At 42.1% G+C, this 26,791-nt stretch overlaps 1 protein-coding gene across 1 annotated transcript in view; it reads left to right on the top strand.

Moving 5' to 3' along the window:
• Window positions 1-26,791, top strand: part of F5 (coagulation factor V) — a 181,297-nt gene that overhangs the window by 93,383 nt on the left and 61,123 nt on the right. Inside the window, exons 13-14 of the mRNA XM_033948697.1 lie at window positions 476-2,459; window positions 18,808-18,973. Coding sequence (XP_033804588.1) covers window positions 476-2,459; window positions 18,808-18,973 — 2,150 coding nt within the window. The remainder of the gene's footprint in view (window positions 1-475; window positions 2,460-18,807; window positions 18,974-26,791) is intronic.

Below are 26,791 nucleotides of genomic sequence, written 5' to 3'. Positions count from 1 at the left end.
AGGCATCAATAAATAAAAAAGATTTCAGGTTACTTTTAAATTTTTCTGGGTTAGATTCTTGTCTTAAATAATAAGGTAAAGAATTCCAGGTTTGGGGTGCAGTAACAGAGAAAATATATTGACGTCTTGTGTTTATAATTTTGAGAGATGGAATAGTTAACAAATGTTGATCTGTGGATCTAAGAGTCCTATTTGTTATGTAACCCTACTCTTACCTCTTCAAATCTTCACCGGCTGCGAGCAGCTTCTTACTCATTAGTCTTGTTGACCTCATCCTTCCCTCTGATGTCACTTCCTGAACCCCGTCTGTTGAGGCTCAAGCAATCTACTTATAAAAGTGTTTTTAAAAAAATTGAAACAACTAAGATCAATCAGAGCTTATTTTCACGAACAATACTTCCAATTCTTGGATAAGAGTGTGATAATTACTGTGCCCCAAACTATCGGCATTCATTCATGATTTCTTTCTTTTCAGGCATATGGATGTTGGGATCGTTGGGCTCCACCAAGAATAATCAGAACATGAGAATAAGGTTCAGGGATGCAAAATGTATAACGGAAGACGAAGAAGATTATAACTATCACTCAATTGACGTAGTGGGTATCGAAGAGCTCTATCCTCCTCCCACTGTACCATCTAACGAGAAACTCCCAGAAGATCAAGACTATAATGACAAATTGGCTCTCCTTCTGGGAATCCGCACATTCAGAAACAAATCAGAATCTGACATTGAGGAGTTGGATTTTGCTTCCCTTGCTAATGATGATTACGTTGATAGCACAAGTGAAGATACTTTGATATTGAATGGCAACAATTTTATACCAAGCAATAATACATTGAACGATGCACTGGAAGCCGCCAAACTTGCTGATGCTTGGAACCCAATTCAGGCTGACAACGTTGGGCTACACAGTCAGAATTACACTCTGACCAAGCCATGGTTTAATGCTGTCAACTCAACTGATAACATTGCCAAAGTACATGGTGATAATGCACCAGAAGATGGTGAAGAGGCAACACAGGAAGGATCACCCATTTTATCTGAGACCAGCAATGAATTGTATAACTTTACAAGAAGGCAAGGAAATCGAGCAGAAAATTCCCCTAACTCAGGTGTGGTCAGACAGAAGAGAGAGCAAGGCATGGAAGAGGGATTTGAAGAGTCCATTAGGCCCATTACAAATGTAACTGAAAATTCAGATGAAAACCGGTATGGTTATCAGGAAGTGAGCCATAATATAAGTCAAGGAGAGAAGTCAGAAAACCTTTCTTTACCACTTGGGTTTGTGGTAGAAAATGAGACTGAGCAGATCCCTCAGTTAACCTCTGGCGAAACCCCTGATGGAAACTCTACCCTTGCATTACAACTGAGCAGTGATATAGAACCTTTGCAAAATAAAGAATGGGATGCCCCTACAGAAGGGACTAAAGCTAATTTTTCAAGACATTTTACATCAAATATAAATGCCAGCAGTGAAAGATGCATTGATTGTATAAGGAAAGAATCTCGAAAGGTAGAAATCCAGGTTAACAGAGAAGACGACTATGTAGTGCCTGAACTCACAAATAGTTTGCCTTCTGTTCTGGGACGTGAGGTTGAAGGGAACATTTCAAGAAAGCACAATTTCTCTGAATTAAAAATTCTTGAAAACAGACAAGACTATTTTAGTTTAGAACATGCGCCGCCTGGGGCATTAGATGGAAACATGATAAAAGATTCATCTCTTCCTGAGAAGCAGAATAAGACTGTGAATAAAAAGTGGAGGATTGTAGAGGAAGAGAGCTACGAGACGGGTGATGATGATGGTATCCGTGACAATAGCCTCCTCATCAATCCGCAAATGAGCGACGTAACACGTCGGGGAGAACATTTGTCTCCCAAGGAGAGCCAAGGAGTTCAGAAAAACAAAGGCCAAAGTACAAGAAGCAAAGTCAATAAACCAAATAGCACCATGATCTCCACCGCAGGTCGCATTAAACTTCGGAAGAAGAAGAAAGCAAGGAATCCAGAGGTTGAAACACTAGACAACAAACTGGATCATATAGGTTTAGCAAGTGAGCTTAATTTGACAGCATCGGAGAGGGAAATCAATGAAAACATTTCAAAGAGTCACTTCAATCAGTCAACGCTAAATGAGCTCAGTGACCGTACAGTGTTTTCACCGAGAGGGTTTAATCCATCAGTTATTGTGGGCATCCCCCGAGCTGAGGAAAGGGATTATTCAGAATACATCCCACGTCTGGCCACCGATAATGCTGAAGATGATGATGAATATGACAGTTATAGCTATGTAGAATTTGTCGAACCTTATCATCTGGACTCTGGAACTGACCTGAAAAAATTCCTTAATCCAGATGTAATAGCTGCACGCTTCCTACGCAGCCCCAAAGGAAAGAAGAGGACATACTACATTGCAGCAGAAGAGATCAACTGGGACTATTCAGGACTCAAAAAAAGGTTTGGCTTTCTTTCTTCTCTTTTCCCCTGTACGATAGACTATGGGCCCCGTTTTCAGACTGTAGGAGGCAACCTGGCTACCTCCCACATTCGGTGGGGACCCTGGATATTTAGTGCTGGGGCTGTATCTGGCCAGCAGCCTTAAATTTGCAGGTTAAAGTTAGCTGCCGATGACTTAGCCGGCCAAGTCAATATTCGTAGGTTGGCCAGCTGAGGCCTAATAGCCAATGATAGACCAGCTTTTTAGGCAGGTTTGTCTGACCTTTTACCTTAGCTGGTGAGCCAATGAATATTGACAGTGTCTGGCTGTGTCACGCAACATAGCTGGTCACTGGCCAATCTACTGAACAAGATATTCAGTGGGAGATAGCCAGCTCTCTCTCGTTGAATATTGACGGTTAGCCAGCTTAGCGATGCTTAGCCAGCTCAGGCTAAATATTGCTGACTATCAGGTGGGGAAGGTCCAGTGTATGTGGGGGGGGGGTGCTTTCAGAGGTTTGTGGGATAGGTAGATTGGTTTGGAGAGATTGTTTCAATTCCAGAGGGTTGGAAGGGGGATCTAAATATGGAGGGCAGCCAGAACTACTACATGGAAGGTAACTGGGCACTGACTGATATTCAGACTCATCCCTGGTTACTATCACTGCATAAAGTTAAGACAGCCTTTTTTCTGTCCTGACTGTGTGGCTTCCTAGCTGATTAGAGGGCCGAATAGGTAACTGTTCCACCCAAACTCCGCCTCCAGCCTGCCCCTAATTAACTGGTTAGGAGTTGGCCCTTAAGAAGCAGTATTCAGCTGTACTATCTGGTAAAGTTCCACTAAATATTGCCACTTAGCTTTGGACAAGCAATTTAAACTGCCAGGAGGCAGCCCTTTAAATTGTTTTGAATATCGGGCACATTATTTCTTTATAGAGCAATTTCCAGATAAGTTCACTACATCTTTATGTATTTATTTAGTCAAGATATCTGTATAGGTCCGACTGCTGAATATGCAGTCCTAGCTTCATACAGATAATAATAATAACTTTATTTTTCTATACCGCCATAGTCAAACTGACTTCTAGGCGGTTTATAATCTTAATGTATATTTTCTTCAAACCGCTTAGAACCTAACGGATGTAGCGGTATATAAGAAATAAATTACATTACATTACATTCACATGGAAAGAAGGCTGGACAATCAGCGAATTGCAAAATGCAAGAAGAAGGATGTTACATAGTAAATTGGAGAAGCATGAATATATGAGAGAAGAAAGATGTTACATAATACATTGGGGAAGAAAGGGGAAAGAATACCTGAGCGAGGACATCTGATTAAGCAAGGAATTTGCCAAATAGAACAGTTTTAATTGATTTTCGGAATGTGTTGTAGGTCTGTCTGGCTTTATTTATGTGGTTTCCCAGCCAGGATTGCTGTCTGTTTGCTTGGAACATGAAGGTTCTGTCTAGGAAGGATTTGTATTTGTAACCTGTGATTTTTGGGTATGCAAAGATGTTTTTGTTTCTGGTTGTTCGTGTGGGGTTGTGTAGAGTGAAGTGAGTTTGCAGGTAGGAAGGTGCTAGGCCTCAGACTTGTTTATAGCAGATACAAGCGAATTTGAACAGTATTCGCGCCTCCACAGGCAGCCAGTGTAATTTCTTGTAATAGGGGCTAATGTGGTCTTTTTTTTCCTCAGTCCGAAGATCAAGCGAACTGCAGTGTTTTGCACTAATCTTAATTTTTGTACTGTTTTTTTTTTGGGATACCCAGGTAGGCGATGTTGCAATAATCTAGTGTGGATAGGATCAGCGACTGCACCAGTAATCTGAAGGATATAGTGTCAAAGTATTTTCTTATAGTCCTTAGCTTCCACAGCGTGTAGAAACATTTCTTCACCAGTAGGTTTGTGTGGTCGGCCATGGTTAAGTGAGTATCTAGAGTGATGCCCAGTATTTTTATGGTTTTGGCGATTGGATATTCATGGTCGTTTATTTTTATCGATGTTTTTGTTATTTTGTTGTTGGGGCTTGCCAAAAAGACTTTTGTTTTCTCTGCGTTTAGTTTTAGTTTGAAGCTGGTGGTCCACTTTTCAATTTCTGTCATTGTGTGCGAGAGGTTATCTGTAGTTTCATTTGTGATATCATTTAAGGGGACTAGGATGGATATATCATCTGCGTATATATAGTGTATTAAGTTTAATTTTTGTTATAGGTGACCTAGGGATGCAAGGTAGATGTTGAATAATGTGGGAGAAAGAGGGGAGCCTTGGGGCACCCCTGACGGGTTTTTCCATGGTTTGGAGTAGTTTCCGTTGCTGGTTACTTGGTAAGTCATTCATAGAAAGTTAGGACTATTTCTGCACTCAGAATACCTATTTCAGAATTTTGTTGCTGTCTGGATATCTTTTGGCCTCTTCCCCAGCTTACCTCTTATCCCATCTCACTTTATCTGTAGCGCGTTTGACCATATCCAACTTATAGGTTAAAATGTTATCCATTCGAAGGGGCAAGAATTTGAAATCAAAGGACTTCTCTTTGTTGTGTCCAAAGTTATACAAATAAGTGCTTTGGAATCATGGTCAGTTAGCTTTTGAAGACTTTTGAAATCATTAAAGCCTGAGTGAACAGTGAACAATGAGCAAAAAAAACAGACAGGAAGTTGACTATAAAATACAGAGTGAAGCCAGGACAGGATACTTAAATGTGTTGAGAAAGGGGCAGTGAATTCATCAGTGACCAGTCCTACTCAGAATCATGGGTCAACCCCTGTGGCGTCTCACAAAGTTCCCCTCTCTCTCCCACCCTTTTTAACATATACATGTCCTCACTAGGCCGTGCACTATCAAAGTTGTAGATCAAATCTTACATATATGCAGACGACATCACAATCATCATCCCCATCTCCACCCTATCGACCGAAACCAGAACCTTCATCTCTTCAGTCATCAACCAGGTATCACAGTGGACAAAAAACTTCAAACTTAAACTAAACCCAGATAAAACCAAATTCTTCATGGCAACCCCGTCAAACAAAACCATCAACACTTCAATCAACCTAAACGGAAGTAACTTCCCAATCAACCCTACCATAAAAATCCTAGGTGTCACCATCTACCAACAACTCACCCTTGACGCCCATATCAACATCTTAATCAATAAATGCTTTTGCCTACTATGGAAATTACACACGCTAAAACCTTACTTTGACTTAGCTGCGTCTAGGCTGCTAGTTCAATCTCTAATTCTAAGCTCACTGGACTACTGCAACATAATCTACCTAGGATCCCACAAAAACACCATTAAGAGCGATCCAAAACACGGCAGTAAGACTGATCTTCAGCCTGAAAAAAAATCCGACCACATCTCCCCATACTTCAAAAAACTGCATTGGCTACCAATCGAGGCCAGAATTATCTTCAAATTTGGTTGCCTCTGCTACAAGACACTATTCGGCATCTCACCCACCTACCTCATGAAACACTTCATTCTACAGAACAACCTACACCCCTCCCGCAAAACACTTCTGTTTGCATTCCCCACTCCCAAGGACACTATCCTTTCAGGCAGGCATCTGGAACAACACCCTAAGCGCCCTTCTCCAGAATTCTCCATCATACCAATCCTTCAGAAAAACTCTGGAAACCAACTTATTTGACAAGTTTATCCGATCCTTCAAACTCCCATCCAGCCCGAAACTCCAAACTCCCATCCAGTCTAACTACACTCCCAACACACCCCTCCTCCTACGTTTGCATCCCACCCTCTTCTCACCCTCTCCCACTAAACTAATGCTGTAATCTCCCTCTTCTCTACATTTGTATCGATACTTGCGGTATCCACATTGTATTTCTACTTTAGTGTATACCGTCTTGAACTGAAAAGATATGATGGGATATAAATAAAGCTATTATTATTAATCTATTCATACCCCCCCTACTCAAGTGGCTACAGTAACAACAATACAAGGTCCATGTTTCATCACAAGCTTTCACTAGGAGTCCATAGAATATCTAAATTATATAGAAAATGAGATAAAATATGTAAATTAAAATCTTCCAACAATAATAAAGTATCTTGAGAGCGAGTTATATCATTGTGGTAGCATGACTATATTTAAAGAGTAATTAAAAGAAGTGATATCAATGTGGCTGAATAATAATATTATGAATATAACAATTATGTGATAAAAAAAATGTGATTAATGAATCTATTTATATTTTGTCATTGTAACATGAACAGTGCAATGAAAATACCCCCCTTTTTTTTTTTTTTTTTTTTTTACAAAACCGTAGTGTGGTTTTAGTGCCAGTCGCGGCGGTAACAGCTCGGATGCTCATAGAAATTCTATGAGTGTCCGAGCTGTTACTGCCGCGGCCAGCAGTAAAAACTGCGCTATGGTGTCGTAAAAAGAGGGTAAATGTGACAAGGTTATAAATAATATGAAAATCTAATCTAATTTTAGATTTAGATGAAGGTCCTGGGAGTAATGCTGGACCAAGGTCTAACCATGAAAGACCATATAGACTCCCTAATCAAAAAAGGGTTTTCACCCTCTGGAAACTTAGGTCTATTAAGGCTTACTTCCACACTTCAGCCTTCAGAATTCTAGTACAATCCCTTATACTAAGCCACCTGGATTATTGCAACATCACCCATCTGACAATCCCCCAGAAGCAAATGCAAAGACTACAACTCATACAAAACGCAGCAGTCAGGATGATTTTTGGGTTGAAGAAGTACGACCACATAACCCCTTCCTACAGACTCCTACACTGGCTGCCGATGAAGGCACGCACGAAGTTCAAGCTAGGATGTCTCTGTTTCAAGGTATTAAACGGTCTAGCCCCTAAATACATCACAGACCTCTTCTCATTCCCAACCAACAGACATGAAAGAAAAACACACCTGAAATTTGTCTCCCCACCGACTAGAGGGTGTAAATATAAGAGATACCATCAACAACTGTTATCGTACCAAGCAGCCACATGGGGCAAAGACTTAGAAAAACTAATTGCACATACAACCAACTATGGTGAATTTAGGAAACACCTAAAAACATACCTGTTCTTGAAATACTTAGATAACGAACCAGAACATCAGCCCCCTTTATAATACCACAACATACCCAAATCATTAAATTATAAACCCCAACCCAATCACCAACCATGAACACTATATTCAATTTAAGGAACATTTCTAATCATGTGTAAGCAGCACGGCACACAAACTGCTGTTAATATTTATTAATGTTGGAACTACCAGATGTACAATGTTATACCCTTTAATCCGCTGTATGTACAGTCTCTCTTTATTGTAACTACAGTTTATCTATATTGTAACTACAGTTTCTCTATATTGTAAACCACTTCTCTTTATTGTAAACCGCCTAGAAGTCGCAAGATAGTTGGCGGTATATAAAAATAAAGTTATTATTATTATTATTATCATCCCTAAAAAAAATAGGGCTCGACTTGGTTTACAACAATTTATCTAAAAGAACATAAGAATAGCCTTACTGGGTCAGACACAATGGTCCATCAAGCCCAGTAGCCCATTCTCACGGTGGCCAATCCAGATCACTAGTACCTGGCCAAAACCCAAGGAGAAGCAACATTCCAGAATCCCAAAGAGTAACAAAAGATTCTAGAACCCCAAAGATTCCATTCAGAATCCTAAAGAGCAACATAAGATTCCGGAACCCCAAGGACTAGCAACATTCCATGCAACTGATCCAAGGCAAGCAGGGATAACATTATAGATTCCAATATAAAAATAATGCTGAAATGATCTAAAACTCTCTTACTACCATGTGCTTACTCTGTTTGCACAAAAGAAGAAAGAGCTTTGTTCCAGTAGTATGCCTAAAAATGGTAAAATGGTGACGAAGGTTTTTCTAGAAACATGGCCTGTGTTGAGTCCTTTTCTACGATAAAGAGTTGTTTTAATAATAATAATAATAATAATAATTTTATTTCTTATATACCGCTATACCATAAGTTCAAAGCGGTTTACAACAAGATACATACAGAGAGAGTATGAGATGTAAAGGAACCCCCCCCAAAAAATAAAACAATTCAAACTGGGATACAAATTACAAATGGAAGAGAACCAAGTTGGTTTGAATCTAAAGGATGTATCTAGTCAAAGATTGAGGTACCAGGGGAAAGCAATTTGGGTTGGAATACAATTATAGATAGGAAGAGCCTGAGTTAATCTAAAATCTAGAGAATTGGGGATTGGGATGAGGATAGCTGAGGGGGATTGGACAAGAATTGGGATTAGAATTTGTTAAATAGATGGGTCTTCAGAGATTTTATGAAGTGGCCTCGAGTATGGGTTTTACGAGCCATGTGTTCAGTTTGCTGCCTGGAATGATAACATTCTGTCAAGGAACTTCTTGTAAATGGCAAGATTTCAGGGATGGGTAATTAAAGAGATTTATTCTGCGAGAGCTCTTATTAGAACTGTTGAGGATGAATTGAGAGGCGAGATAAGTTGGTAACATCCCAAAGACAGCTTTGTAGCTGATCTAGGCAAACTTGGAGTATTCTGGATTCCACTGGCAACCATTGGAGTATCTGGAAGTATGGGGTGACATGTTCCCATTTTTTTAAACCAAAGATTAGCCGGACCGCAGTGTTCTGAATTAATCTCAGCTTGTTAAGTGTCTTTTTATAAGCTCCTAGATATATAATGTTGCAGTAATCCAGCGTACTCAAGATGGATGATTGAACTAGTAATTAGAGAATGACACGGTAACAAAATTCATCACCGTTCCCGTCCCCGCGGATAACCGCGGAAAACCATCTTCATGTCATTCTTTAAGGAGAGATGGAAGAATCAGAGTATAATTGGGCACAACCACTGATCCGCAAGCTTTGCTTTGAAGAATGCTGGTGTAGAAGGACCGAGATTGAAATAGACACTAGAAAATGACATGGGATTATTTCCCGCGGTTATCCGCGGGGACGGTGATGAATTTTGTCACCGTGTCATTCTCTACTAGTAATTGAAAGGACGATTCATCGAAGAATTTTTTAATGGTGCGGAGCTTCCATAGGACTGAGATACTTTTTTTGAACATTAGATCTGTATGCTTTTCCAGGGTTAGGTGTTTGTCAAGGGTAACTCCTAGTATTTTTATGGTTTGGTCAATTTCATATTCACGGCCATTTAGTTATATCCCGTTCGTCTGCCTGGTGTTTCCCACTGTATTTTTGTTATCTTTGTTTCATCATGGGATCTCTTTGGTTTCCTATTTTATTTTTGTTTCCTTCCCCTTACATCCATCAAAGTTCAGTCTATCGTTTGTTGCCAAATCCAGTAAGGGTCCCAAAGCTTTTTTCTCTTTTGTATTTTACTGGCAACTGATTCCAAAATTGCAATATCATGTATCTTGGTCTTCCAAAATGCCAACTGAGGGTTGCCCTTCCAAAAATATGCAATAATCAGTCTGCTAGGAATGATTAAGAAGGGGATCACGAACAGATCTGAAAATGTTATCATGTCGTTATACTGGGCCATGGTACGTAACTGGAATACTGTGGCCAACACTGGTCGCCGTACATGAAAAAGGACATAGTACTACTCGAAAGGGTCCAGAGAAGAGCAACAAAATGGTTAAGGGACTGGGGGAGTTGCTGTTCAATGAGAGGCTAGAGAAACTGGGCCCCTTCTCCCTTGAAAAGAGGAGACTGAGAGGGGACATGATCAAAACATTCAAGATATTGAAGGGAATTCTCTTAGTAGAAAAAGAGAGATTGTTCACCCTCTTCAAGGTGAAGAGAATGAGAGGGCACTTGCTAAAGTTAGAAGGGAAAAGATTCCGTACAAATGTAAGGAAGTTCTTCTTCACCCAGAGAGTGGTAGAAATCTGGAACGCTCTTCCGGAGGCTGTTATAGGGGAAAGCACCCTTCAGGGATTCAAGAAAAGGTTGGATAAGTTCCTACTGGAACAGAACATATGCAAGTAAGGCTAGACCCAAATAGGGCACTGGTCTTTGACCTAAGGGCTGCCGGGTGAGCGGACTGCTGGGCACGATGGACCACTGGTCTGACCCAGCAGCGGCAAATCTTATGTTCTTATGAGATCATGAAGACAATGCGCCATCCACTTGTTATGATTATTGGTCACATCCTCATCTCTCCATTTCCCCAACAAGAATAGGTGGGATGTAAGTTGACATGAACCATGTAAAATGTTACAGATCTCAAACTTGAGCAATTTTCTTTAACATTCAAGAGCCTTCTGTGGGCCAACGGTGTCAATGAAGTTCAGCAAGACCCTCAGATCTATTGTAGTCTCTTGTATCCATGTCAGGGCTATCCAATTTCTCATAAATTATAGTATTTTATAATTACGTACTTACATGTGCATTCCACCGAAGCTCCCACCCATGTACATGTTCGTATGCAAACGCAGCATACTTTTTTACACTTGATATTTTATACACTGTCCTTTATGCGTGCAAGTGCCCACTTACACGTTTAAGTGATTGAAATACAGCGGTACCTTGGTTTACGAGCATAATTTGTTCCAGTAACATGCTCGTAATCCAAAGTACTCGTATATCAAAGTGAGTTTCTGCATAGGAAGTAAGGGAAACTCGCTTGATTTGTTTCCCCCCCCCAAGGCCACCGGCGCGACTCCACCCTCCCCGAGAACCGGCATCGCCCCCCCCTGCCAGCAAACGCCCCCCCTGAGAACCGGCATCACCCCCCCCACTCGTGTCACCTCTCCCCCGCGATCCTTCATCCCCCACCCACCCAAACACGATCCGTTACCCCAATATGGCACCGGCACCAATGCACAGGACATGCTGGTGCCGGTGTCCGAAGATCCTGCCTCTTGCCTGGGCTGGGCCTTGAGCATCTCAGTGAGATCGAGAGCCAGAAGGCCTTGAGCATGCGCAAATGCTCAAGGCCCAGCCCAGGCAAGAGGCAGGATCTTCGGGCACCGGCACCGGCATGTCCTGTGCGTTGGTGCTGGTGCCGGTGCCAGATCGGGGTATGGGCGTGTGGGCGGGGGATGCTGGATCGGGGTGGGGGTGGGGGCGAAGAGAACAGGGGGCGATGCTGGATCGTGAAGGGGGGGGTGCTCGCAAATCAAGTCAACGCTCGGTTTGTGGGAATGTTTTGCTCGTCTTGCAAGACACTCGCAAACCGTGTTACTCGTAAACCGAGGTTTGACAGTACTGCAATTTATGTATGTTCTTGCTGCTCCAAACTAGGTGTCTCATAAAATTACCCCAGAAGAACCACCTGCAGGAGTGAAGTACAGCACACTGAGACTTAGTTTGGCTCGCCATTCTAGAAGGGACAGTATCCTATTAGCTTTGAGAAGATCATGACAAATTGAAGACTCCACCTGCAAACTTTAGACAAGGATGTGGTGGTGGCTTCAAGGGTTGTGAACTTTTCAGATGCAGGCACCAAGGTCAAGATCAGTTCCTTTTGTTCAGATAATCCTTTTTCTTTCAAAAGAAAGGATACAGGGACTCCAAGGGGCTCTGCCATCACATTCCCTTGCTCACTCCTTCCCAATTAAAAATAAAAACTAATTGTTAAATTTTTCAGATGATATTCAGCCCATGGTGGTCAGTATTTTTAAACACTGGCTGTTTGTGGGCACGCTTGATTCTATAAGCGAAGCCTAGTGTTTAGGCGCCGGTTCGCACAGTTGTCAATCGACCGCTAGGCATCCTTTATAGAATCACGCCTAGTGGTGTCTAGGCGTCCTTAAGCATCGCTAGGCATCCTAGAGGTGGGCGCCTGTATATTAGCCACACCGTTTCAGGTAGGCATTCTTAGACGTCGGAGGGAGCCTTGACTTAGGCATCGCTAGGCGCCATGCGGATAGCGGCGTGTAACTCTAATTAGCAATTAAATTAATTTTTTTAAGTTGGTTTTTAGTGGCATGGTCAATTATCACACCATGTAACAAATTTTTTAAAAAATTAACTTTCACGCAGATTTAAGTTAAGCATCGCTAAGCGTCCACGATTACGGCACTTAGCAGCACCATTTATAGGACCAGGCCCTTTATTCCTATATAAGAACATAAGAAATGCCTTCACCGGATCAGACCCCTAGAATTACTGGTATCCCTGGAGGCATAGACTTGAGACTTCTTACAGCACAGGGTGCAGGTTATTTGAGCTACAGTAGGGCCATTCCTCTCCTCTGGAACTCCCCTTGGGTACTGTAGCCAAGCCAGAATGCCCTGTAAGGATCCTCTCTCAGGGCCTTCATGATCTGTTCTGCCAGAGGGCTTTTAAGTAGAGAATGACACAGGGACAAATTTGTCCCTGTCCCCGCAGGAACTCAATTTCCCTGTCCTGTCCGTGCAAGTTTTGTCGCTGTCGCTGTCCCTGTCCCAGTCCTGCAAGCTCTGCCTTAACCGCACAAGCCTCGAAGACTTATGATTTTATTTTTTGAAGCTTGTGCAGATGAGGATTGAGTTGAACGAATGGGGCAGGGACGGGAAAAGGAACTTGCAAGGGATAGGATGGGAAAATGAGTTCCCACGGGGACGGGGAAATATTTGTCTGTGTCATTCTCTACTTGGGAGAACAGTATAGAAAACTGAATAAATAAATAGTGTGAAAAGTTTCAGCCTCTGATAGCCAGAGCTGATATTGTGACATCATAATGCCTCATTCCACCAATGCCTAAGAGCCAACCTCATCAGTGATGTCACAATGACTTGTTGTCCTAGACTTGGCTCACTGTTACTACATTTTGATTTCTAGAGTGGTGCAGAGTAGTGAATGACACGGGGACAAATTTGTTCCCATCCCTGCAATCTTTTCTGTGACTGCCCCCATCTGTGGAACTCACTACCCGCTCATCTAAGAGAAGAAACTAATCTAGATAGATTTAAAGGTAATTTGAAATGCTTTCTTTTTAAAGTAAACAGTAAAAGCTAAGATAAAAAAAACTCTAGATAGATTTAAAAGTAAATTAAAATGCTGTCTTTTTAAAGATGCATTAGAACAGTTAAGCTACAAGGTCAACATGTTACAAGTGCTCTCACCTATTGTTACTTCCCCATATATTTTTTTTTCCTCAAAAATTGCACTTCCACCCTCCTTCCTCTTATTCCTGTTACACTTTTTCCTCCATATTCATGGTTTCAGCATTCGCGATTTCGATTATTCACAGTTTTTAGCTTGCTGGCTTCTCCCACCAAATTACATCAGCTTGCATATTGAAATCACCGATTCCTAGCGTTTACAGAAAAAATCGCCAATTCCCAGCACTTTCTTCACTGTGTTTTGCCTCTCCTTCAGGAACAGGTCTCCCACCATGTTATTCGCGGTTTCATCATATTCACGATGGTTTTTAATAGAAAACAGTGAATAACATATGAAAAAGTTATTTGCGGTTTTTCTGTATTCGCGGTTCTGTTAATCACCTATCACAGCAAAAACGGAGGGAGAAGTCTACTTTTAGTATTTTTTTCCCCAAATACTATGTTTTGTCATACCCTATTTTATATTTTGTACCTCGCTTTGAATATATGATCATGCTAGTTTTGTCGCTGTCCCTACCCCATTCCTGCAAGCTCTCCCTTAACCACACAGGCCTCAAATACTTATGATTTTAAAGTGTTTGAGGCTTGTGCAGATGAGGACAGAGCTCAGGCATTGGTGGAATGAGGCATTATGACATCACAATCTGAGCTCTAGAATGTTGCTACTTATGATTTTAAAGTGTATGAAGTTTGTGCAGATGAGGATTGAGCTTCCACGAATGGGGCAAGGACAGGAAAGGAACTCGCGGGGATGGGAAAATGAGTTCCTGTGGGGATGGGGAAAATTTTTGTCCCCCGTCTCATTCTCCACTTTTAAGTTTCTGCTCTATGCTTGAGCCTTATCCTGTGCTCCAGTGAGCCCTGGCTTGTGCAATCCACTCCCTCACAATCGCCTAACTTTATCCAGGTCGTATACCTGCTGAGTGGACTGGAAATTGCTCCTAACTGGTTAACTCCCAGTTCTGCCCAGACTCTACCCAGCGTTAACTGGATAACACCAGCGGATATGTAGTGACACTAGCTGGCCAAGTGCTGCTGAATTTCTGGCAAGCCCTTGTCAGCACGATTTAATTAATTAATTTAACAACTAGGAGCCACTCCTACCCTGTTAACTCTTGCTGAATAGTGACCCTCTTAGGGCTAGATTCACTAAGGGCATGGATCAGATCCGATCCGTGACGGATCCAATCCGTGTCCAAGGGGGGGGGGCTAATTCACGAATCGCCCTCATGCAAATGAGGGTGATTGGGATCATGTCCCCAACCGACCACTGGGATCACTCTATAGCGATCCCGAAGCATGCGCAGACCATCTGTAGATGGTCTGCGCATGCATCGAAGAGCATGCAGAAGAGCAGCAACATTCGGAATTGACCCCGAAATCTCCACAAAGAAGAAAATCAAGAGAAAACCAAAAAAACTCTGTGGAGTGACGATATTCCTAAATGGGCTTTGTTTGAAAGTGTCAAAGTTCCAAAGGTACACTGACATCATCCACATAAAATAATTCCATCCACATAAAAATAAATCATCCACATAAAAGCCTTAAAGGACCTAGTCCGCTAGGGATACAGGACCCAACACGGTCCGCATTTCGACAAAAAGTCTTCTTCAGGGGTCCTATAAAGGTGAGTACGTGGGAAACAATTGTGTGGTGAACCGGAAGTGAGACACTGCTTGCATTTGCAATGGAAAGGCGGACCGTGTTGGGTCCTGTATCCCTAGCGGACTAGGTCCTTTAAGGCTTTTATGTGGATGGAATTATTTTTATGTGGATGGAATTATTTTATGTGGATTATTTCAGTGTACCTTTGGAACTTTACTTTCAAATAAAGTCCATTTAGGAACATCGTCACTCCACATTTTTTTTTGGTTTTAACTTTTAATTAGCCCAGCGAGCCCATGGTTTTAACCTGCTTTAAACCCACGGGTTAAAACCATGGGCTCGCACTGCGGAGGTAGGCCAGGGCAGCGCATGGGGCAGGGAGCAGGAGAGTCGGGGGCTCTCTGAGCAATTGGATCTAGATCAACACATCACATTCTTTACCACAGTCTGCACCTCTTTTAAGTTTGGCAAAAGGCAGAGAGGCAGGAGAAAATCAGAGCAGAAAGTTGGGGCAGGGAGCAGGAGATTTGGAGCAGAGCAGGGCGGCAGGAGAAAATCGTGGCAGAGAGTGCAGGAGAGTCGGGGCAGACAGCAGGCAGAGAGCAGGAAAAGCAGTGAAAGACTGGTCTAAAGCAGTCGCTTGTTTGTGATCAGCCAGCCCAGTCAGTGTTGCAGGCTTTTTGTTAGTGAATCGCTGCCTGCCTACATTTGAATGCCGTTTCCCCTCATTTGCATGCGTGGATCAGAGGATTACTGGGACAGAGGTTAGTGAATTGGGTCAGAGGGAAATCAGGTCGCAAATAATAATAATAATAATAACAGTTTATATACCGCAATACCGTTAAGTTCTATGCGGTTTACAGAAGATTAGTGGAGTACAAGTTGAGTTAACTTAAGGGATGTGGGAACAATGGGGAGAAAGGGCAAGAGAGGGGAAGGAGGGAAGTGGGTCAGCTGTCTAGGTATTTCAGGAATAGGTGAGTTTTGAGGCGTTTCCTGAATACCTCATAAGTGGTGGGCAATAGGAGTTGTTCTAGGTCTTTACCCCATAGAGCAGCCTGATGTGAGAGAAGATGCTCATGGTGTTTTTTTTAGTTTGCATCCTCTAACCGGGGGAGAAACGAAGTGCGAGTGGGAGCTTCTCTTGTGTTTGTTGGCTGAGAAGGAGAATAGGTCAGTGATGTATTTAGGGGTTAGACAAAGGGGTCGATAAGTGGTCAGAACATGATCGGTGGGCTTAGTGAATCTAGCCCTTAGTTTTTACTCCATCTGCCAGCATTCTACATAACAAGGTGCCAATGAGAGAACATAAGAATCGCCACTGCTGGGTCAGACCAGTGGTCCATTGTGCCCAGCAATGCGTTCCCGCGGCAGCCCTTAGGTCAAAGGCCAGTGCCCTAACTGAGAATAACCTTACCTGCTTATGTTCTTGTTCAGCAGGAACTTGTCTAACTTTGTCTTTAATCCCTGGAGGGTGTTTTCCCTTATAACAGTCTAAAGAAGAGCGTTCCAGCTTTCTACCACTCTCTGGGTGAAGAAGAACTTCCTTACGTTTGTACGGAATCTATCCCCTTTCAACTTTAGAGAGTGCCCTCTCGTTCTCCCTACCTTGGAGAGGGTGAACAACCTGTCTTTATCTACTAAGTCTACTCTCTTCAGTATCTTGAATGTTTCGATCGTGTCCCCTCTCAATCTCCTCTTTTCAAGGGAAAAGAGGCCCAGTTTCTCTAATCTCTCACTGTACGGCAACTCCTCCAGCCCCTTAACCATTTTAGTCGCTCTTCTCTGGACCCTTTCGAGTAGTACCATGTCCTTCTTCATGTATGGCAACCAGTGCTGGACGCAGTACTCCAAGTGGGGGCGCACCATGGCCCGGTACAGTGGCATGATAACCTTCTCCGATCTGTTCATGATCCCCCTTTTTATCATTCCTAGCATTCTGTTCACCCTTTTCGGCACCGCCTTACATTGCGCAGATGGCTTCATTGACTTGTCGACCAGTACTCCCAAGTCTCTTTCCTGGGGGTTCTCTCCGAGTACCGCACCGGACATCCTGTAGTCGTGTATAATAGAGAATAATGTCAGGAGCAAAATACTAAGGGGTAAAGGAAGAATGAGGCCCCTTTTACTGTTGTTCTCAAGTTGCTGCTCTGTGCTATTTGGCTTTACATTTCAAAGTGATTTTGACAAATGTTGTTTTTGGTGTGAAAGCCTTGGAGCTGTGTTGCTTTTGGGTTTGTAGCTGCGCTCTGTCCTCTCCTCTTGGAAGCGAGGAAAGGTCCTGGTCGGTTGCCACTCTCTCGACATTCCATAATCTTTCACCCTGATCCCCTTCAGCCGTGGAGAGAGTTTCATGCACCTCGATTGTCCGGTGACGGGATAATCGCGCACCAGACACCAGCGCGCTGACAATTCGGCGCAAGACAGAAGCGCGCGGGGAAAAAAATAATTTTTAAAGAGCTCCGACGGGAGGTTTGGGGTGGCAACCCCCCCACTTTATTGGTTAGTGTTCGCGCTGCCGTTGCGGAGGAGTGTGGGGGTTGAAACCCCCCCACATTATAGAGAAAACGGAACTTTTCCCGAAAAAATCAGAACAAGTTCAGTTTTCACTATAATGGAGGTTTCCAACCCCCTGAAACCCCCTCCAACAGCAGTGCGAACACTAACCAATAAAGTGGGGGGGGGGTTGCCAGTGCCCCAAACCCCCCCGTCAGAGCTCTTTAAAAATTACTTTTTCCCCCGCACGGTTCTGTCTTGTGCCGAATTGTCGGTGCTGGATTGTCAGCGCGCTTGCGTCTTGCGCGCCACTGACTATGAACCCGATTGTCCTGTTTGCGTTACTTTAAGAGTCCTTCCAGGTTGACCTTATAGCCAGCGTTCTGCCATGGTGCGGGCTGAGGAAAAAAATAATCAAAACAGTAGAATATTGTAATTCCATCTATCTAAGTCTAACCAAGAAAAATCTTCAAAGACTTCAGCGGATCCAGAACACTGCGGCTAGGTTAATGTTCGCAAAAAGCAAATTCGATCATGTTTCCCCGCTTCTGTCAAAACTTCACTGGCTTCCGATGATTTCTAGGATTCACTTTAAATGTACCTGCCTAATTTTCAAGATCCTACATGGCATTCTTTCTCCCCTAATTCCACTCTCCTGGAATTCTTTGAGACCTGACACTACCAGATCCGCCCACATACTCAAACTATCTTTCTGCTCGTTAAAAGGCGTCATGTATGCAGGTAAATTAAGGAAATCCCTTTTCTTCAATTTCACTGAGCTTTGGAATAACCTCCCTGCTCTGCTGCGGAACCTAGGCTCATTCCAATTGTTCTGAAAGCATCTGAAAACTGGCTTTTCTCCAAAACATAAAGCTATCTATTGAAAATGTAAAGCTAGCTATCCTCTTCATAACCTCTAATTTCTTATTATGTCCTTCCCTCATTTATTGAATTTACCTGTAAACCTTGCCGAGCTCTATCTTTAAGGAGATGATGCGGTATACAAACTTAAGGTTTAGTTTAATTTAATATAAACTAAGTTTAATCATGTTTTATTTATTTTTCACTTCTAGGAATCCAAGCCCCTTTAATGGATTCTGAAATCTGCCCCTATGATTTTTTTTTCCAGCATTCCTGAGTATATTAGTAAGTGCTTTTTTTTTTTTTTAATGCATACGACCTTGGGGGCCTTAATCCTTCGTTTGTTCCTTTTCTCTACAACACCATCAGGCATGATAAATTTGACAGTGACACAAGTGGTAACATGTACAAGAAAGTAGTATTCCGGAGTTACCTGGATGGCAGCTTTCAAAAACTCAAAGTCCAAGGCGAGTACGAAGAGCATCTCGGCATCTCTGGGCCCGTTATCAGAGCGGAGGTTGAAGATGTCATACAAGTAAGTTATATAGTGGAACACTAAGGGCTCCTTTTACTAAACTGCGCTAACCCTGCGCTACGCGCCAAGAACTAACGCCGGCTCAATGCTGGCGTTAGCGTCTAGCGTGCGTGGCAATGCAGCGCGCGCTAAAACCGCTAACGCAGCTTAGTAAAAGGAGCCCTAAATGTGCAAACAATGGGAAAAGTCCTCTCCGTTTTTCAAGCAACCAAATATAGGACTTGTAAACACAATCGTCTCCAATATGTGTATAATATAAATGCGGTCAATAATCGCACTTAATCTATATAAGCATTCATTCATTAAAGAATATCAAAAAGACCAGATTTGTGTCAGAATGCCACCAGAATGTGTCAGAAAGCCACCAGAATGCTAATTGATCCTCAGATGCACCACTCCACGTTCAAACTATTTCATAGCTTAAGAAATATTTAATCCAATACTTGCAAAAAGTTAGTGGTCAAGACTGATGGCGTTTCATTATTAGGGACCCAGCCTTGAAAAAGCGTTTTATCGCGAAACACGTTGGCGCAAACAGTCCCAGACAACGACCACAAAATCAAAGCTAAGTCTTTTGATTAAATATTTCTTAAGCTTTATAAAAATTAGAACAAAGTTAATATGTATTATACTATTTAAAATATAAAAATTAAATTATTTAAAAACAAGTTGATCCATGGAAGATTCTGCACGCCAAGCTTAACGTTATGAGATAGTTTGAACGTGGAGTGGTGCATCTGAGGATCAATTAGCATTCTGGTGGCTTGGTTCTGACACGAATCTGGTCATTTTTTTTTTTTTATATTCTTTAATCATTTTCAAAATTACATTAAGTGTTAAATATATTCATTCACATTAACAATAAATACATCACTTACAAACAATCATTGGTACATTACATTAATTCTTATCCCTTCCCCTTTCCCATCCCTCCCACCCATATATTCCATTATCATATAAAACATATAATAATAATATTCCCCCCTCCCTACCCCTTAAATTGATAAATATAAGGGAAACAATTTCAATTAATCTTTACAATATTTTGTTAATGGTTTCCACACATCCTGAAATTTCTTAAAATATCCCCGTTGTAATGCAATAAACCTTTCCATTTTATAGAATCTGGTCATTTTAATATTAATGCGGAACATGCAGCTTCTGTGAGATCACCACATCTGTGAGATCACCACATCTTTGAAAGATTTCATCAGTGCAGTAGATGGGAAGAAATATGTCATCAAGCACTTTTTTGACCTGTACATCTGATCATATAATTTATGTAATATCATGCCCATGCTACAAATGGTACTTGGGCATGTCAACACGTCCTTTTAAAACCAGGATGATAGAACATAAATCTAGTCTCAAACGCGAAAAATAAAATGCACCTCTCGTTGATCACTGTATGCCGTTGAAACATAAATTTTCAGACCTCAGATGTTTCTGCATAGATAAAGAAGTCACCAACAGTCGAGGGGGGGTGGGTGACAGACGGAAAAAGTGACATCAACGTGGATCACGTTGGATTTTCAGATTGGGCTCTTTGAAGCCAGCAGGATTGAATTTACCTTTCATGTTCTCTTTACTATGCCTATTGTAGTTCTCCCCACTTCCCTTATGCATCAGTCTGCAACGTTCATATGTCTATTGTAGTTCATAACTAAGACCCTGTTTTTAATTGTAAATTCGCTTTGAATTCACGATATTGCGATACATCAAAATTTTAATAAATCTTGAAACTTGAACGTGTCAGTGGATTGGTGTTCTTTTTTCTAGTTTGGAAAGATGAAAGAGTAGAATATTCCTTTTTCCTTTTTCTAGTTCAGAAAGAGGACTGAGTATAAACCTTTTTATAAAAAATAATGCTCCAATGCGCATGCGTTTGAACAACGATGACATCATTAGCATTTAGTTTAATGGTGCATGCGTGGTGTGCGACAGTAAGCGGCGCCATTTTTTGCTTCTGAACGGAAGCAAAGCTATTCAGTGAGTAATCTCTTATATTAAAAAACACCACGCATTAAGCTCGACGAAAGATGCCATTTACCTGCCAAAAGCTGATTTAAATCCCTGTGAATAATAATAATAACTTTATTCTTCTATACCGCCACAATCTTGCGACTTCTAGGTGGTTTACATTCAAGAGAGCTGGACATTCAGCGAGTTACAATATGTAGAAAGTCAGAGGAAATGCAGAGTACAGCAACTTTAAGAAAGCGAAAATATAAAATGTACAGTTTGCTAAGAAATTTCCGAGAGGACCTGTTAGGAAAAGGTTGCGAATTCCAAAAAATACAGCGAAAATTACAATATACAGTTTAAGAATTTTCAGGGGGGACATATTAGGAGAAATGTCCCGAATTGCAAAATACGGTTTAATTAGGATTTCAGAGGGGGCATATTGGGAACGAGAAAAGAAAAAAGTGTTCAGTGAAGATTCTGTTTAGGTGATATATCTGTCGAATAAGGTAGTTTTTATGAGTTTTCTAAAAGCGTTGTAGGTCAGTCTAGCTTTATTAATGTAGTTGTCTGTTTGCTTGGTATGCGAAAGTTCTATCCAGAAAGGTTTTGTATTTACAATTGGTAATGCTTGGGTATGCAAAAAGATAGCGGTTTCTGGTTTGTCTTATAGGGCTGTAGAATATGAAGTGAGATAGCAAGTACGTAGGAGCTAGTCCCCAAACTAGTTTGAAACATATGCAGGAGAACTTGAAAATTATTCGTGCCTTGACGTGAGGCGTCTGAGAGCTTTTTTGCGTGTTATATTATACACATATTGGAGACAATTGTATTTACAAGTCCTGTATTTGGTTGGTTGAAATACAAGTAAGTTACTCTTGTTCTATGGCTGTGAACAAGAGCTATTTCTGGCTATGCACTTGAATATCCAGGACAGTGCAACGTGCACACTTTGCTACGAGAAAACTAGCACAGCTGAAGGATGTTGACGGGTGTTGCAAACGACAGTATTATCCCAGTTAGACTTTTGTAATGGGATATATTTAGGAATACCCTCTGTCCGTGTCAAGTGCTCTACAAACGATCCAAAATTCAGCGGCACGGATGCTGATGGAAACGTCCCGTTATGAACCTATTTCCCCCAATTCTGAAAAAGAATACATCGCTCACCAGTCCATTTTCGGATTCAGTTTTAAAATCTTGAAAATTGTCCAGCAGGGAATCTGTGGCTCCTTGCCTGACTATTTGACAAAATGCCTTTGATTGTATAAACCGTCCAGATCACTGAGGTCAGAGAAGCCATCGGTTACTTGACACGGGCAGAATGAATACACTTCCCCCTCCGTATTCGCGGGAGTTCGGGGCAGAACCAGCCTGTGAATATTAAAAAACCATGAATAATATTCGGGCTGGTTCTGCCCCTAACCCCCGCTTCCCCCAGCTATTTTAAGCCCTGACAGCCCCCCCTTAAGCCTTAACTGGTGGTCTAGTGGGTTTTTGGGGCAGAAGCGATCTTCCCACGCTCCTGCCCCATGCAGATCGCTAAATGGCTGCCTTGAACACCCGTAGTCTCTCGAGCCATTTCCTGTGAGCGTTGAAAATTATAAATACAAGACGACAATTTATTTTTTCGGTTACTGCACCACAGACTTGGAATGCCCTTCCTATATTTTTAAGGGAAGAACAGGAATTCGGAAAATTTAAAAGTAATTTAAAAACATTTCTTTTCAAGGATGCCTTTGAAAACTAATTTTAATATCCTACAACCCCATTAAATTTTATCTTATTATATTTTGTTATTTTGTTAACCTTCTGTATTTTTCCCTTAATGTTTTCTCTTTACTTTAAAGATTTGTATTTCATTCCTCCTTACCTAATGTTATGAGTATGTTAAATTGATTGTAATTTTGTATTTTTTTAAGTACTTTTATTTATTGTACTAGTGTTTAAGCCCGTTAGATTAACGGGTGCTAGAATATATGTGAAAATTACTGAAAACTTAATGTGAGAGCTTTAATATCCATCGTATGGTTGATTTATTTAAAGTTTTTATATTTTTCCTATTTGTTGCATACTTTGTGCTTAATAAATTGTTTTTTGTCCATTTTTTCTGCAAATCTGTATAAGTCTGAGTGTCTGTGTGTCTCTCTCTCCTTGTCCAGTGTTTCTTGTGGGTTTTTTTTAATGTCTCTTTAGATCCCTGTCCAGAAATTCTGAGTGTCTTTGTCTCTCTCTCTCCTTGTCCACTGTATTTTTTTATTTTTTTTTTTCAATCTGTCTCTTTAGCCCCCTGTCCTTCTGTGTGTCTCTCTGTCCTTGTCCTCTGTGGTGGTTTTTTTTTTGTTTTGTTTTTTTAATCTGTCTCTTTAGCCCCCTGTCCTTCTGTGAGTGTCTGTGTGTCTCTCTCTCCTTGTCCAGTGTTCCTGTCCTTCTGTGAGTGTCTGAAATTTGTTTTGACAACTGTGGAAGCAAAGGAGAACGTACATACCTCTTTACTTCCATTCAGGTTAGGTTGAGCTGCCACATTTGTTCTGGGAACATCACAAAGCTGTCTGCCTGTATTTCTCCCCAGCCAATTTCCCTCCCTCTCAAGTCCCTGTGCAGCACTTGCCAGGGCGCATCCTCCCACGATCCCGGTCTGCATGTTTAGGTGTGGCTGTGAGTTCGGGCTCTTCAAATGAGCTGACAATTAGGTGTGTGTGTGTGAGTTCGGGCGAGTTCGGGAGGAGCTGACGCTTAGTTGTGCCTGTGCATCCATGGTTTCTGCCACCGCTGCCACTCCTATTTAAAGCGGCCTGCTGAGGTTCGCGGCCGGCTGTAGCGAATCTCGCAGGCCGCTGTCCACCTCAGTAGCATGTTCCCTCTGATGCGATCGCGTCAGAGGGAACGTGCTACCATGTGGAGAGCGGCCTGAGAGGTTCGCTACAGCCGGCCGCGAACCTCAGCAGGCCGCATTGAACATGAGTGGTAGCGGCTGTTGCGGGAGGATGGGGGGTGGAGTCTTTGACGTGCAGGCCGCTGTGAACAGGAGCGGCGGCAGGACCATGAGGCGGGAGTGAGCTGTTCGGCTTCCCCTATCTGGGGAAACCGCCGTGCCGAGGAGAGCCGGGAGTGAGTTTTTCGACTTCCCCTATTTGGGGAAACCGCCATGCCGAACTCAGCTGCGCGTCGGGAGTGAGATGTTCTACTTCCCCTATCTGGGGAAACCGCCGTGCCGAACTCAGCTGCGCGTGGGGCCGTAGTAAGCGCGGGGCATGCTGCACTCTTGGCGGCCACGGACATACGGATCATGGAAGCACGCCGATAAGAATGCGCATGCGCCGCCTATGGTTTTATTATATAGATTGTCACCCAACAAATGTAATTTTAAACTGTACATCGCTTAGAAGTATGATTAAGCGATTAATCAAAAAACCTATTAAACTTGAACTTGAAACTTGAGCGATCTGCACGGGGCAGGAGCATGGGAAGATCGCTCCTGCCCTGAAAACCCTCTAGACCACCAGATAAGGCTTAAAGGGGGGCTTACAGGGCTTAAAATAGCCCGAAAAAGGGGGAAGTGTACAGTGTACAGTGCGTTATAAGCAGAGAAAGAAATCATGTTTTTCTATTGCTGGGCCCGTTGCTCTGGAACGCCCTATTGGACATATTGAGATTTTGTGGCAACCAGCTTACATTTTCAAAAACTATTGAAAACTCCATTTTTTTTTTTTTGCTCATGCATTTTCATTAATCGTTCCCTACGTTGAGCAGAATAGGTGGATTTTGTTGAGACAGAGTATGATAAAATGCCTCGTAAGTTGCCTCTTGTATTTGTTTTTTACCCTTGTTCGCTGGAAGAACTATGAGGCTTGTGTGTTTTAAAGATTATGCGTGTTGAATGGTGAGCCGCTTTAGCTAAAAGCAGAATATAAATGTTTTAAATAAAATGCGTCTGTCCAGGGTGCTGCACAGTTTAATTAGGGCATAGTGACACTGGGCTCCTTCTACAAAGCCACACATGCAATTCCTGTGCAGCACATGCAATGAAGTCTAACAAGAGTAGGGGGATCAAGATGGCGGCGAAGACGGACGCCTGAACGGGAGTAGCGCTCCGAATCGATAGTGAACAGCGCTGCATATTTTCTTTCCCCTAACGAAATGGGGAAAAGAAAAGGGATCTCTCGCCCTAACCCTCCGGCGCTTGGGACCCCACAGCGTCTGGTTCAAACTACGATAACGACTGCCTTTTCCCGTCCATCTGAAGGAACCCTTCCTACCTCGGGGGTGAGCCCGGATTCATCGGGGGAACTCGGCGCAGGAGCTGCACGGGCGATACTGAGCCCGGAGCAGAGGTCGGTCCCTCCCCAACCCGGAAGTACTCAGATGCAGGGAGACACAGGAGTTCAGCTGCCCGAAGAGGAAGGGCTGTGCTCCAGTGAAGGAGGGACACCAGCACGGGAGACTCAGGAGGAAGGTGCAGGTGGAATATGTCAGCTATCTCCCAGCACCATGGAAGGAGAGGTGAGAGGTGCTCCGGGAGAGAATGCCATTTGTTTTGGGGAATTAAAAAGACCGCAGAAAATAGATATGGAGGCGCTCTGGCAGGCCATATCTATCATGGACGCCAACCTTAAGTTGAGTCTTTCAGTTATCAAATCTGACTATGGGACTATTTACTCCAAAGTAGAACAGCAAGGAGTGTGTCTGTCTGACTTAATTAAAAAATTGGAGAAACAAGAAGAAAATTTAAAGGAAATTAAAACTGTACAAATGGAAATGGTTAAAGAAAGATCATTTATTTCCCGTAAGTTGGAGAACTTTGAAAATTCTTTGAGGAAGAACAATTTAAGACTTTTGAATTTTCCTAAATGTCCCGTCATTTCACCTGTTGAGATGGCGAGAAAATATTTTCAAGAGGTTCTTTCCATTCCATTGGAAAATTTACCTCCAATTGTGAGGGCTTATTATCTGACCTTAAAGAAACCTCAAGGGGAATCTACAGCTGTTGAAGATCCGAAAGAAAATTTGGACATGAACTTGTCTTCATTTCTAGAAAGTTCCCTTGAGGTGGTAACCGACAGAACTACTTTGTTGCTGACATTGGCTTTGGAAAGTGATAGGGAATATATTCTTCGTTTGTATTTCCGACATATTAATGATAAGTTTTTGGGCTCTAATGTGAGAATTTTTCCAGATTTGGCTCAGAAAACCCAGAAGCGAAGGAAGGAATTCTTGGCCCTAAGGCCAAGAGTCCTAGCTCTTGGGGCTACTTTTTTGGTTAAATTTCCAGCAAAATGTTATATTACCTATCAGAGTAAGAATTTTCTTTTTTTTGAGCCCAAACAGCTTTTAGATTTTATTGGACCAAAAGAAAGGTTGGAATCTTAGTCCAATGATAAATGACCTACCATCCGGCTGTAGTTAGGGTTACCTAGGCCGTTACTTTAGTAAGAGTTATATTTCTAATTGTGAAAATTTCCTTTCTTGATCCCTATAATTGTGGAATTGTGGACTAAATATTAGTTAATGTTTCCATTACATCTGATTGTATAATTAGGTGATTTCTTTTTGTTTGCTTGCTTGATTGTTTCCGATCTTTTTCAAGTTATGTATGCTTGATTAAATTTAAAAGGTTATAAATAAAAAAATAAAAAATAAAAAAAGTCTAACAAGAGTTAAAAAAAACCACACTAGCTCAGCTTTGTAATGGCAGCCCATAGCAATGTAACCTGCCCGAACCCCTGAGGGAAAATATCTACTGTTCTCCAAATTGTCTGTAGTCGTCTAGCCCAGTGTATCTCAAGTCGGTCCTGGAGTACCCTCTTGCCTCCCACGTTGCCCACATCACACCCTCCTTATCAATTAAATTAACCA

The sequence above is a fragment of the Geotrypetes seraphini genome, chromosome 6, assembly GCF_902459505.1.
Source record: "Geotrypetes seraphini chromosome 6, aGeoSer1.1, whole genome shotgun sequence".
Classification (NCBI taxonomy): Eukaryota; Metazoa; Chordata; class Amphibia; order Gymnophiona; family Dermophiidae; genus Geotrypetes; species Geotrypetes seraphini.
This window is presented reverse-complemented; position numbering and strand designations above follow the sequence as displayed.